General features: G+C 39.8%; 1 protein-coding gene across 1 annotated transcript; it reads right to left on the reverse strand.

Annotated features, from left to right (window-relative positions):
- Positions 1-28: 28 nt before the first annotated feature.
- On the reverse strand, positions 29-12,752 carry LOC110958752 (voltage-dependent calcium channel gamma-1 subunit). Its single transcript, XM_022205426.2, has 4 exons — positions 11,605-12,752; positions 5,784-5,858; positions 1,811-1,957; positions 29-1,662 (listed from the first exon to the last, which is right to left on the reverse strand). The coding sequence occupies exons 1-4, from the start codon at positions 11,840-11,842 to the stop codon at positions 1,430-1,432; spliced, it is 693 nt and encodes a 230-aa protein (XP_022061118.1). The 5' UTR covers positions 11,843-12,752; the 3' UTR covers positions 29-1,429.
- Positions 12,753-14,778: the final 2,026 nt, after the last annotated feature.

Below are 14,778 nucleotides of genomic sequence, written 5' to 3' on the forward strand. Positions count from 1 at the left end.
TCAAAACAAAAGCGACCCAAGACACAAGTTTTCCAAAGCTTATCAAGATTTAATTTTCATTACAAAGTTGTAGCAAATTACACACACAAAAGCTACTGCATTCCAAAACATAACTGCATGCCATAACCAATGAAAAAGACATAAGTCAGACTATAAGTATAGAAAGTTCATGTCAGCAGGTTCCACTAATAACTATTTGATTGTTTCTTTACTTTTTTTTTTTTTTTACCTCAGTTGTCATTGACAGTCTAAAGAAATGTAACTGAATAAAAACTTCTTTTCCCACCCTGAGCTCATAAGCTCATAATTAGTTGCAGCTCTGACAAAACATCAACAGTGCGGTCTGCTTTGATGTGACACCAGAGTTCTGCACAAAAATCTATTATCTTTCAGCTCCATACGCAAACGTTAGCAGCCATTTCATAGGTGGCGTCAAGCAATGTAAAAAGAAACATCCGGCTGGTAGGCTTTTGATATCTGCAGGTGTACATTGCACATTATTGATTTGAATTCTACATTATCAGTTTTTAGCTGTCTGTTCGGAAATCTGAACCCAGTTTGTTTTGGGAGCTGTCAATAAAAAATAAAAGGCCCCTGTATGTACACCTGCTAGAACTGAACCTTTTCCAACCAGACTGTCGCTGCAGACTGGGTGGGTGTTTAGCATTCAGCCTACTGCACACACACACAAACCTGCTCTGAGTAGCTGCTTCGCTCAAAATCATCCGTTTAAGCATCAACTTCGTCTTGAATCCGACATTGTTTATCTTTATAAATCCTATTGACGTACACTTTAATAAATAGATCTTGACCTACTTAATTGACGTTGTGAGGGACTTCTTGAGCGACTCCATAAAAAATACAGAAGAACATTAGCTATGTACAAGATATCATACATTATGCAGTAGCAGTACATAAAATCAAGTTACTTCGATGTCGGGCCGTTGCTGTACTTCTTTTATTCTCAAAATGCTAATGTATTTTTTTAGCTAAGATGTGCGTGACGATGACACATTGGAGCCTCGCTGAGACCACAGATGCATAACAATAACTTATCATCAATCAACATTATTTCTAGATATGCCAGCAGTAAAGGTTGAGTTGTAGAGGAAAAGGAAGGCATATCAAAAATGCCATGTGGGCGAGTTCTGCTCTTACCGAGAAGCAAGGTGGGTTTAAAGCCACAGGTCAGATTTGAAACGTAAACAAGATAAAGCTTTAAGTGTTGCAGAAGACTAAACTCGTACAAAAGGCCCATGTTCAGTTTAATGTCAGGAAGGTACATTTCCCATCATGGCAATGACTCACTAACACAAGCGCCGGTTTTCCTTTATTTTGATCTTACTATTTTGATGATGAGCTCTTGTTCTTGAAATTAATCTAATTGTACTCAAAACTAAAAAAAAAAAATCAAGTCAGTCTCGTCCCATCACTCAGCTTGCTCGGGCTCGGCGTCCATGCAAGTCTCCCATGGATTCCTGGGCATCTGGGGCATGGAGAGGACGAGAAGAGCGATGCCAGTGAGGAAGAGGAGGATGAAGCCGGTGCAGGCACAAGCAAAGGACCAGGCGTAGTAGTATTCGATCCAGATTGTTTCCTCGCTCTCGATCATGCGTTTGACCGACTGACGCATCACCTCCAGTGAGATGAAGGAGCAGAGACCTTAGGGAGAGATGTGGAAATGTGAGTCAGCGAGCAACACTAACTGCAGGTTCCCATGAAGTCACCACAAAGGAAAAGGGAAATCTTTGCATCCTGAACTGTAAGAGCTGCAGAGAATTGTCTTTTCTTTTTAGTTAACTGAACCCACCTGCAAATGCAAAAAACATTCCAGCAGGTTTAAGGAGGTAGTCTCTTCCTTTGCCTTTACCAGTACATGATCCAATCAAACACAGAGAGCCGAAGATCATGAAGGCCAAACTGAAGATGGAGATGGCTGCAGCCGAGATGTTGTATTCTGGAAGGAAGGAAAGAAAGAAAGAAAGAAACCAGTAGTGTTAATGTGATGTGGTTCGGACGCAGAAAAATTACGCCATTTGTGCATGTTTTGCTCAGGTTACAGCAAACTGTAACATGCTGAGACCAAAGCACAAAGGAAATAAAGAGAAAAACACATTTTTTAAAAAGCAAATATAACTAATAAGTGAAAATAGATAAATTCAATAAAACACTCTGAATAGAACAATTTAGAACATGTATGTAATAAATACAAAGACTTAAAAGGTTAAGAGGATAAACTACAGCAAATTTTTGTCTTGCAGTTCGGGATGATTACAAGGGGTCTGCTGAAAAACCTGAGACACTGTGCCGGTCCTGACAATGGAAGCATGTCAGACAAAACGACAGCTATTAGACCATGAAGGGCTTTAAAGGAAAGTGAAAATAAATCTCAAATAAACAAGAAAACTAATGAACGGACTTTAAAATCGATGTACTTACTCCTACTATTCCTAGTCAGCAGCTAGGTACCAAATCAGAGCTTTGAATCATCTCTAATGATGCATCACAAAATAACACATTCTCCGAAAGGCGAAGTTTAACTGTTGATTTATTTGATTAACTGATGTTACTACATTCAGCTATGAGTATCTAGTTACTAATTAGTTTTATTGTGAATTGAGCCTCCTGCCAGTGCCACTTTTGATTCTTTAAAATGTCCAATTAATTTTCTGTGAAGTGCTCTTCGTGTTGGTTGTTGCCAATTTGCTTTTTGACTTTGTGGTAACACTTCAATAAAGAGCATGAAAGAAACATATGTATGTCCTTTTTAGTTTAGGGATTTGTACTGATATCTAAGCACAGGTAAGGTTTAACAAAGTTAACTGGGATTTATATGACAGAAATTGTGGAGTAATGCAGTACTTTATCAATAAGTAATGCAACATGTACAGTATCATATTACCATTTACTGGGAATAAGCAGGTAAAGTGATGAATTACTTTTAAATAAAGCAACAAATATGTAATACATATCATTTTTGAATAACTACCGCAACACTGTTGGAGGCTTTTAATTTTTTGAGTTTGAGTCTATTGATGTCATCAGGACCAAAACTTCAGTCAGATTGTTGCATGTATAGGCCACTTATGCACTACTTACTGTCTAGCCACAAGGTGGCGCTATGACTGTGACTGTATATCAGCATATGGATGTGATCAGGGCAGGACTCTGGTCATACATGTAAAGTGCGAGGCAGATTGGAGCATGTTCAGGGCAGTTAGTATTTCCTGTTTCATGGCGAATTGTCAAAATCCAGGGGTCGTCATTTCCACGTCCTCAGACTTTTGTGGAGCATTTTGATAAAACTTCCTGTTGCCAATAGGTGGCGCTATGAGTATTTCTTTGAAAATCAAAGTGAAAGTGTTGTGAATGTCAGGATGCTTATGTACTTGTCTTTGAGGCAGGGAGGGGATTTTTTGAAATATATTTTTTAATCAAAAAAAAAAAGTTTTTCCAAGGTCTTGGCACTCGTCATCAAAGGGTGGGCCGACGAATTTCGATGTTTTGCCATGAAATTTGAATTATTTATATCTCAGCTGCAAATTGCCCAATCTGGACCAAACTTCACATGATGGACACCAGTCAGGGTCTGAACACATCCACATTCATGAATTTAGAAATACTCATAGCGCCACCTAATGACATCAATAGACCAATATACAGTCAGAGTGATAGCGCCACCTGGTGGATGGACAACAAATGCTGTGTAACTGCCCCATACATGCTTCAATCTGCCTGAAATTTTACATGTGTGATCAGAGTCCAGCCCTGATGACATCCACAGGCCGAAATACACTCTCGTTCTCAGCGCCACCTGGTGGACATGTGTGGATTCACAGACCAGCAACGATGCAAAGACCCGTCCAATGCTGCTTGCAGCTTTAATTTGATTTAGTCTTTTCAGAGGGTTTGTTGATGGTAAGAAAATATGGGATATCATAAATGTATCCTCCAATGCTTTTAATATTAAGGTGATAATGTTGACAAATACACTAATATATTAATATCTTTGTGTTTACTGATACAGTATGTCTGTCTAACTGGAACAGCAGCTGGCTTGTTTTCTGAGCCCAGAGGTAGATAGGACGGGAGGCCTTTGATCTGCCGCCTGTTCGCCTGTGAACCGTACCCAGGGGAAAGGCTCTCCTTTGGGGGGAAAGAGCCTTCATCTTCTGCTGGCAGGAGAAGATGGGCCGCACCCTGAACACTCTGTGTTCTCTGAGATACTGCATGTCTGTGCAGCTCGCTGGCTAACTCAAGTCTAAAAAAACACCAAGAAGCCAGGGAGACATCAAAAGGATATGAGCATTTCATTCATACAGGACTTGCTTCACTGGAGTGTGGAAAGATGTCTCCACCTGCAGAACTATGTACACGAAAAAAGACGAAACTGATCCTTTACCCCAGAAAAGGGTGGAATTTTGGGGGTTTTGGCCTAAAAAGTGTTAAAGTTTGAAGCCACAATATTGCATTAATTGTTGGTAAATTGATTAATGTCTGATTTGTGTTTCATTTGTGTGTATATACTCATGCGCAAATGTGGACGCAAACTGGATCGAAACAGTTAAGGTTTAGAATTGTTTTCATTCTGTGTCTTATCTTGTAATCACTTCAAAGAAGAATTTGGTTCATTCATGAAATAACACAACACAATTTGTGTTGTTGTTATGGATAGTTTACATAATTTGATAAAACATACAGAGAAACGTCTTTCCATTTCTAATAGCCTCTGTCTTTCTCTTAACTTGTTAGCTTTTCATTTCACACACTTGATTTATTTTTTACTGACAGCATTCCAATGGTGCACAAGTCTTTCTGCATGTATGAATGTGTCTGCAGCGATATACTGTACATGTACTATGTTCATTCAGTCATGTGCACCATTATGGTATAGCCAAACGGCTCAGTCAAGAGGGAATAATGCTGTAGGGAACTTAGGTCAGTGCTGCTATTATTCCAGAAAACTTGCAGTATACCCCTAAAGGGATGGCCAACAGTGACTGAGTGTGTGGGTGTGTGTGAGGGGGTTGGAAGATGGAAGATGCATTAACATCTCAGGGTTTGGGGGCATGTGCAGGACTCACATTTACACCCTAATAATTGAGTGTCACAGAGCTCCACATGTGCTCAGCCCATTTACGCAAACTACATGGGAGGGCTTTCACACAACATGCGTTGGCTCAGTGAGGCCTTAGCTGTAACAGGGTCACTGAGGGACCATGGAAGGTGGAGGGAATAGGGGCTGGAAGGAACACGTACTGCTGTATGTTGTATGTTAAGTTCATGTTTTTCACCGTTCCTCAGACATGCAATACTATCAGCCTTGTGTTCGTGCACACTGCGAATACTACGACTAGCACAATGGAGACAAACTCCGAAAAAATGTCTGAGGGACATTGTTACTCTAAAAAATTAAATATATCACTTGCTATGCAGTGCCAGTGCAAAGTGACTATGTTTTTTTTGCAAAGATGTGGTGCAGGACCTAAAAAGCTGCAGATTGTAGCCTGCCAGTTGGTCAAACAAGTAGAGAGAGGTCAAGGAAAATCCAGCTGGTTTTCATCTCAGATTTCTTTACGTCCTGAGATAGACTTTGTCAGTGAACTTTCTTGTGGCGACGCCGGACATGCAGCTATGAGGCAACCAATGACCTATATGGTGTTTTACTTTAGAGTAAGAAACACATTTATGAAATGAATTTTAAAAATAATTATTTTTTTGTTAGTTTTTAGACAGAATGGAATGAAGAGACCACCAAAGGGGAACACATAACAAAAACATACCTTTCTGTGTTTTGTACTCGAATATCTCAGCATCCTGCCCTGGAGTGAAATGCCTGAAGTAAGTGCAGTTTTCCTCTGTGGAAAGAAAGAAAACAGGATTTCGTACAAAGTTCTTAGACAACTTTTCAGCAGTACAATAACATGGACATAATACTACATTATGAAGTTGTGACAGGAGCTGCAGTAGTTAAATAGTTAAATATGAGCCTCTTCGGCGATTGAATTCTCCACTACAATATGTAGAGCGGAGAACTTAAGAATTGAGTGACGGTTCTCTGTGGGTCTGTCATCACAAGTGCATCATATATTTATTTGTTCCCATGTCTAAAAACAAATCATTTAATAATTAAAAGTTCACTGCATTTGGTTCTTTTATTTTACGTTGACCCTGTCTCACGAAATTTCACAACATTCATTTTATTTAACTTAACATGCAAATACATGCTTTGTGCGTAAATTGTAAGAAATAAATCTAATCATCTAAATAAGTCTAATCATTAGTTAGTTAAATAGTCACTACGGTGGAAGCTTTTAACTGCTTTCAACTCTAATGACCCAAATTTCAAATTTTTGATTTCAGGTCATTTATTCTCTTCCATTGTTGACCAAAATGATTCATTTTAATTAAGTTATTCAAGTTCAACCAAATTTTAATTGCTGGCAAAAAGACATTGTTCACCTGGTCATTGAAATAACCACATTTGTTTGATGTTCATTCCTCCTGCACCCGCCTTTTTGTACATAAACAAAATAATCTGAAATTGTGCTTAGGGAATTTGTCTTCTTTCTTTGCTCAACTACTGAACTTTTCTATTCAAATCCTGTATCGCATACTTTTACACCATTCACTGTCCTGCACCTGCTGTCACAAGCTTTGTGAATATCTATCAAACACTTCACTCAGATTTATCTCACATTCCTCCTTCAAAGGTAAAATAAGAACCTTGGTGTGCTTTTATGTGGTTCGACTGTCAAAGTAACCGTGGCTAGGAGAGACTACACTTTCAGTTTTTCTCATGCAGACAAGGTGCTAAACCTTGGGGATTTGCACAAATAAAGCCAAGCCGCCTTATCCGATCACACAGTGGTTTGATGGAGGAAATGCTCTTTGATGCTTTGCAAAGTATATAAAGAAAACATTTGAATCCAATTCAGACACAAGGCTGGGTTTACTGTCAGATCTTGATTGCGTGTGACTTATCTCACACCACATGTCTGGCATTGGGGTATGAAAATTTAAGCATGGTTTTAAACTAGTTGATCAAGGGCAGAGAGGGCATCTAACACATAACATCTGAGGCTTCATGTCATGTAACACGAGTTTCTGAAAGCAGAAGAATGTCTTGTCATTAAAAAGAAATGGCACAAAGGTTTGTATAATCGTTTTCACCGATAGAGAACGTTTATGTATGTAACACCGGACCACTATGTCACTTAATCCCATGCAAAGTCATGTGCATGTCAGTGAACTCGGTGGTATGAAGCCTCCACTCAAACGCATGTTCCTAATCCCTGTTTCAAACAGCCTTGTCACAGGAAGTGGAATGCTTTCATGTGCAGATATGTATTACTGCATGGTATCATATTATAGTACGAGCCTGGCGACCCATGCTGAGATGGCATAGCAATTTTCATTTGCACCCTGGAAATCATGAAAATAAGCTAAAAGGCATGCTAGGTGGCCCTAAATGGAAATAACAGAGTAATTTAATACAATAGACGCAAACAACAACTCTGAGTCATGCTTTTTCCATGCCAACATTGCAATGTTTCCAAAACCCTCCTTTGAAATTGCAAGCTTTTAATGCAGTGAGCTATGCTGCGTGGGACCACGTTGAAAAAAAAGAACGAAAAAAGATGTTTTTATGAATGAGGACAGGGACTGCTCATCACAGAGAGAAAACAGAGAGAAAACAGAGATTGTTACTAAGCAACAAGAGCCACTGCTTTCCACTGTAGAAGGCACATATGAGCATGTGATAGACGTTTCTCATCTCGTTGTACTTCAGAGTCAATAGAGAGGTATGCAAGATATGCATCTATATAAATGTATGTCTTGTTTGTTATGTACCTGTATATTTGAACGGAACCATTCAATATTTAAGGTGCCATGGGGGTGAATGGCTTCAGCTTTATTCTCACCTTACTGTGTGTGTGCTGCCAAACTAACACTTTTGTACCATCTTTAAAATACCTGTTTTAATTTAAAAGCATCAAGAGAAACTGGTAGACATGAATCAATCTGTATTCCTTACATGACAAACACATACATACACCAGTGTTGTGCCACTTGTTGTTGGTCCTTGCCCAGCTAGACTGGACTGACAAGCCGTGTAAAGCTTCCCTCGTTTCAAATAGGGCAACCTGTCATCTTTCCAAAGATCAGGTGAGGACAAGGGATTAGCGGCATCTCTGCACACTGTCGTGTCAGGGAAAAGACTTTTATAGCTTCGATGCATGCTGTCAATTCACTTTGTCCACAGCGGCACAGCTAAGTTCGGCCCAGACGTCTGAGCCCACGTTTTTATTGTGTTGCCTATATTTGGCCATTGTAACCTTCCTCATTCTTTGTTTTTTTTTCTGTTATGATGAGTGAAGTGCTATTGCAGCAGCATGTACACATCACTGAAATTGCGCTCACTGTTGACTTTTTGATGCTTTTTTGATACATCATGCACAAAATTTACTGATTAAAGGGAAAAACTTGCATGTTTTACATTTACTTTACATTTTACTTGAGTCTGGCTTTGTGAATGTAAACGGTCTCCCTTCAATTTTACCACTGCATAAACCCAGAATACCACACGGACAGATGTTTATATGGGCATTAAAGACATCACCAGCACCCTATCTCCATATACCATGCCCATCCCTGGATATGTATGTTACATGAATACCTATAAAGGCAAAATACCAATGATTCCACTTCCTTTTGGACTTAGCATCTCATCTTTAGGAGTGTAAAGTAATTTGAGCTTCTATGTGGGGCTGCTTGTAGATGTGAAGCTGCAGGAAGCTCTTGTGGGAACACTTTTGTGAGACAGCAGGCCTTAGAGCTATGTCTGACTCTTTCAGGCGGCCCCGTCAGTCAGACGAACGGCTGGACTTGGCATGAACACTTGACCCTCATGGCTTCACCCTGCACAGCTGAGTATTTACATGGCCTATATTTATAACTACAGCAACTGCTTGTCGAGCAGGTTGCGCAATTCTATAAAAAAGAAACCCTAAAAAAACACACACACTCGTGTGACCTGATAACAGTTAGGGTGTATACCAGATATGTGCAAATACCATAGGCAGCCTCCGGTTTGAATCTCAACTACATTTCTTGTCTATCTTCAGTGACAATCAAAATTTGATTTATTTTTTTTCTCATTCATTTTAATGAGAAAGTGTGTTTACGAAGTCACACATTTTTTGCATCTAGAACCCTTTTGGATACAATGTAGGTGTTGCCATTTTCAATTTACCCCGAAACATTGGGTGAGCAACATGGAAGAGAAATTATAACTTGGCTTTTAACAGAATGTCTGATGCTTACTATTTACATTTTACAACTCCTCAGAAAGCCAACTGAAACGAGTTTCAAAATAAATTTTAAAAAACCCCCAAAGTAGGACAGGGCAGTCAAACCCAAAGTAGTCCTCAGGTAAATTGGAACTTTTTTAGAGCTGACAGAACATAAACTGTAAATCTGCATTATGTGCATGTTACAAGATTTTCTGAGATCTTCTTACGGCTTGTGCTTTGTCAGCAGTTGAGCTAAACATGTCGGGCCATATTTTCCAGTTGAGTGTCTCCAGTGAACAGGGTCTTGTCGTGCAATGTTTAAGTCCTGCTTTGGATCATTGGTTGACACATCTCTGGACATGTGGTTAATGATAAACAATAATGTTCCTCTCCAAATAGAGCTACTGGGCCTGGGGAATCCCCTGGAGACTGAGAGAACATCTATCAAGATCCCTTGCTTCTTAAATAAAGGCTGGCAAGGTGGCCGTCACAAATCATATGCATTGTTGCTGATGTGAAAGCTATTTGTTAGCAGCACATTGATCCTGAAATATTCCTCTCACTCTTTTTGCAATTAATATAATAACTCTGCTTTCTCATGAAATGTATTCAAAATTCAAACACTGTAGATAGAACCATTTAGCAGAAAACATTTGCCACTTGTCACTGCCATCTGAAGAATTTCCTGTATGTCTGGGTGGGTCAGGTTGATATAGAATATTCAGCACATGCTTGCACCAGTGAACCACCCTCAGGCGTTGCATCTGCTCCTGGAAAGGCCCCGCGGTGCAGACAGCGTCCGGGATTCCAAACAGCCACCATCAGTCAAGACATATTTTGGGAGTTTCTCTTTGTGAGCAGTATGCAGTTGGGTGGGTTGTCTAGACTTGTTTCCGAAAACTGACTAACAAGCTCAGATAGTAATTAACGGTAAGACAATTGCTTCTCAGATAACAGAGAACATGCCAGCAAGCGACTCTCACCACAAATCATTGACACATGAGCTATTGCTCGTCAACAACGGCTCAACCCTACTTACATTTTGTGCACTCACAGCCTGCCTTTTGATTCAGGCAGCTGTAAGAACACATCATACAAAGTTATTTTGAGATATCCATGAACCATTGTTTGGACATTAGAACACACATGACTTATAAGCTATGGCGGTATCTTCTTCTTTTCCTTTCGGCTTTTCCCTTCAGGGGTCGCCACAGCGAATCAATTGCCTCCATCTAACCCTGTCTTCTGCATCCTCTTCTCTCACAAGCTATGGCGGTATACTTATATATGTAAGTATTCAGATCATTCACTTCAGTAAAAGTATTAATACCATGGTGTAAACATATTCAATGACAAGCAGTATTATCAGCAGCAGAATGATCTCCTTCAAAGTGTTTTGTAATAGGTTATATTAAATTGCTAGACTGAATAATTGACACATAGACAACGTTTTAAAAGTTAAGCATGATGAGGGGGGAGTTAAATTAATTGCATTATTTGTTGTTTGGTAACTGTGTATTTGCCTCTAGGTGTGGTATCACTTTCACCTTTGTTGAAATTTATGCTATCTTAAAGCTACACAAATATCACTATTAATTGTCAGCAGGTTCTATGGCAGCAGATTTCAGTGATAAAATCATCTGCCAAACAGGTGGAGCCGACCAGCAAAGTCAGCTGTTGTGGTGTTGCGTGTTTGCCTGCAAACTCACTGCATGCTTCGGTATCTCTGGTTGATGTGAAATATCTGCGGTGTTCAGTTTAAGCTCAGGCTTCCCCCTCAAGGTCTGGTCATAGCTGGTCAGCCTGAATGTTGTTACCATCACCCTGTTATTTGTGTAGAGGAGCAGCAGACCACCATGGTAGCTGAAGCATAATGTAAATTCTAAGACTGTGACACTGGTGTCTGCTTCATTAGAACACATTTAAAAACATTAAAATGCAGTTTTTGTTTTGAAGCCTGACCAAACAGATCAGAAACAATAGGTGGTTTATTACAACATTGAAGGCTGCAGACTTGCAGCTGATAACAAGATCCTCTTTGCATTACATGGGGACATTTAGAAAGTCATATGACTTGTTCCGTGATCCTGTCTCAGGACCTCTATTCTTAGTAGCTTCATACTTCTTGAACTAGGGCTGGGTTGCAGGGAGGACCTCGCACAAATGTAATGTTCATGCATCACAGGTCTAAACCTTTGCTGTAGGCGGCCTTAACCACAGACACAAGAAGTGAAATATGTCTTTCAGCTTAGTTTAATCTTACGTGCCAGTGAGGTAAGGATAAGTTTTGTTCATGATTGTCTCTTACCTCCAGGTAGGCTGATGGGTCCGCAGCCGAGCCCCTCCGCAAAGTTTTCCGAGCTGATGTATATGTACTTCTTGCACAGCCTCCACAGGCCAAAGTGGGCCGCCTCGCAGGTCTCATTGACTTTCTCCACCCGTGGGCTAAGCACGGCCCAGTGGTCCGTTACCACTGCAGTGAACATGCATGCCATACCCACCAGCAGCACGAAGATGGCAATCTTTATCTTTGTACGCTTGTGCATGTTTCCAGGTGATGAGATTTCTGTTCACTGAATATTCTCCCCTTGATAGAAAAAAAAATCTATAAAATCTAATGTTCTGCAGCGAGGACACACTGGTCTGTGTCCCAGGGGCTTTTATCCTCAGTGACTGCAGCAAGCTTCCCAGAAAATCTTGTCTCTTTTTCTCTCTCCACCCAAGACTAATGTCTTCTTTCCTCCTGCCGCAAATCTGTGCTTCTGGTTCGAAAGGAAAGGGGCCAGACTGCTCTGTCCTACTTTCTAGTCCCCCTTTCTCTACTCACTAGTAGTTGCTGCACAGCTAAGGGGCTGCAAGTTTAGATATACAGCTGTTGGGGTAGATCAGGGAAGTTGATGACCAAACTGCCTGCCATGGTGGGCAATGGGTGTGGGGGCTGTTGCAAGTGTTAGTGTTTTTCTGGGGGTGTCGGATGCTATAAATGTGACTGGTGAGTCAAGCTGTCAGGCTGTCTTCTTATCCGGTTACATTGCCAGTGGGTGGAGATGTGTAACGTGCCATAATAAGTGGACCAACATAAACAGTTTTCGTACGTCTCTATTTACACGTAAACTTTCAAAATGGATGTTTCGGCATTGTGAGAATAGTTTCCCCTGTCTAGTTTCCATCTATGTCTGACACTGGCTGTGTTTTCACCCTGTGCCTTACCTCAACACCATCTTCGTGTGGATTTGTCTCTGTAAACTATTTATAAGAAGAAAGTGGATGTGTTTATAGAGAGCAACAGCTACACTCCAACTGACAACAGAAGTGTCTCCCCAATGGAACAATACTGCTTTTAGTAATTCCTGTCAGGATGTCCACTTATTACCATGCTTGTAGTCCATGTTAAAATAATCATAACTGTTGCTTTATTGAGATGCCTGTTGTGTGATCTCTACAGAGTCGATGTATATCTGAAGTTTCCCCATCTGGGAAGTGGCTTTAAATCGTTAAATGTAAAACCATTGAGAGTATTCAACTCCTGGATACTATCCTTCCATTTGAAAACAATTTTTCCTGCCACAACATAGTTGATCTTGTTGTACCAGGGAATATGAGTGGGTAATCCATCAGGAAAATGGTAGAAATAATATTTCATTCTTGAAAAAGAAAAGTGTTATAGTATGTAAGGTTCAAGTAATGCAATCCATAGTGGAAGTGTCACAATTTCTGAGCGTACTGCTATTCCACTGCCACAAAGACATTGGTTTGATTTGAAATAAAAGTATCCACATTTTGATATTGATCATTCTGAAAGCATCTGTGTCTCTCCTGTCAACTTCTGCTGGAACACATTTCCAGAGAAAATGTTAGAACCTGCTCCATATAGCTGTATTTTAGGATAACAATTTCATTTTTAAGGTGAAGGCCAAGTAAGAGTTTTACAGCTGGTGTGAAATGGTAAGCTTAGAAACAAAGACTCATCCTTTAATTCTGAGTCACTTTCACAGAACTGTCATGGTAACCAGTGTTAGGCTGGTAAAACATCTAATGGTATTTACAGATCAATCACAAAATTCCAACCACTGACAGGAAATTTTCAACATCTCATTACAAATGCAGTGTTTTGCAGGGAAACTACGGTCCTGGCATTTATGTGGATGTTAGTCTGATTCTTACTATGCACCTAAACACTGGCAGCATCCTCTCCCAGCAGGATGATGCCTACCTGCACAGAAAAACTGCTCAGAGAACATGACAAAGAGCTCAAGATATTGACTTCAAAATCTCCAGACTCCAGTCCCAACCCACAGAGCCTCCACCAGGTCTACCACAGGATCCACTGGCAACATGCCAATGCCAGACACGTCAGGACACCTTCAGAGGTCCAGTTTGTTGAATTCCATATAATTCAGAGCACAAATTGACCTACACAAAATTAGGAAAATGTTTTTTTTATGTTGTGGCTGATCAGTGTACTGTATAATATGTAGTGCTACATTTACTCAGTCTAAAGAAAAAGCAACATTGCCTGGTCAACAACGAAGTCGTCACAGAAAAACATTGCCACTTGTATTTTCTAAAATCTAAAGGGCTTTGAGTGTTACTTTAATACTTACAAATGTACTGAGCTTACTGTCATTACAACAGCAAAAGAACATTTTATGTGAAAGCTTTTTTTCTTCTCAAATGGAGCTGCAAAGTAAGCCAAGGAAAAAAGGAGACGGAAGGCACTTTTTGATAAGAAAAGCACAAGAGGTGTGCTATTCCCTTTGATAACTTCTCTGTAGGAAATCAAGTTAGTACATTTTATGTATATATGATAAATACATACATACATATATATATATATATATATATATATATATATGTGTGTGTGTGTGTGTGTGTGTATATATCTTTGTATATCTTTGTATATATATATATATATATATACATATATATATATATATGTATGTATATGTAAGAATTGGCCCACTTTGAGTCACTTCATGAAAATAATGACCCACTTCCCCCTGGTGTGAGTAGAGGCACCAGTGAAAGTCAAAAAGTTGTCACAGCAACCGAATTGAACCTTCAGAAATCAGTACAAACCAGCACACATGGCACCCAAACGTATGCATGTGAGCTGAATCCAGCTGAGAAATCAATCACCTACATTTACTTAGTTACTGTATGTGCCTGAAAGGCAGTCTAGTGCTTGTAAAGCTCCTCAATGAATAGGCTATACGCTACTTTAATTCCCCTTTCCCTCTATTGCTGTTAGTACTACTGTTCTACATTTTCTTTCTCTTTCTTTTTCATATTTTTGCAAGTTAGGTCATTGTTCCTGTCAGTGATAATAGCGACTATCAACTGAGATTTTGCAACAGGAGGATGCCACTTGTAGCAGCTTTACAATGGATTTCTTATTACTTCCCAAACCAAATCATCTGATTAATTCTAATGATGTAAAATTCCTATCAAATTTGGATACAAAACGCAAGGCGTATTCACC

The sequence above is a fragment of the Acanthochromis polyacanthus genome, chromosome 3 (genome assembly GCF_021347895.1).
Source record: "Acanthochromis polyacanthus isolate Apoly-LR-REF ecotype Palm Island chromosome 3, KAUST_Apoly_ChrSc, whole genome shotgun sequence".
Classification (NCBI taxonomy): domain Eukaryota; kingdom Metazoa; phylum Chordata; class Actinopteri; family Pomacentridae; genus Acanthochromis; species Acanthochromis polyacanthus.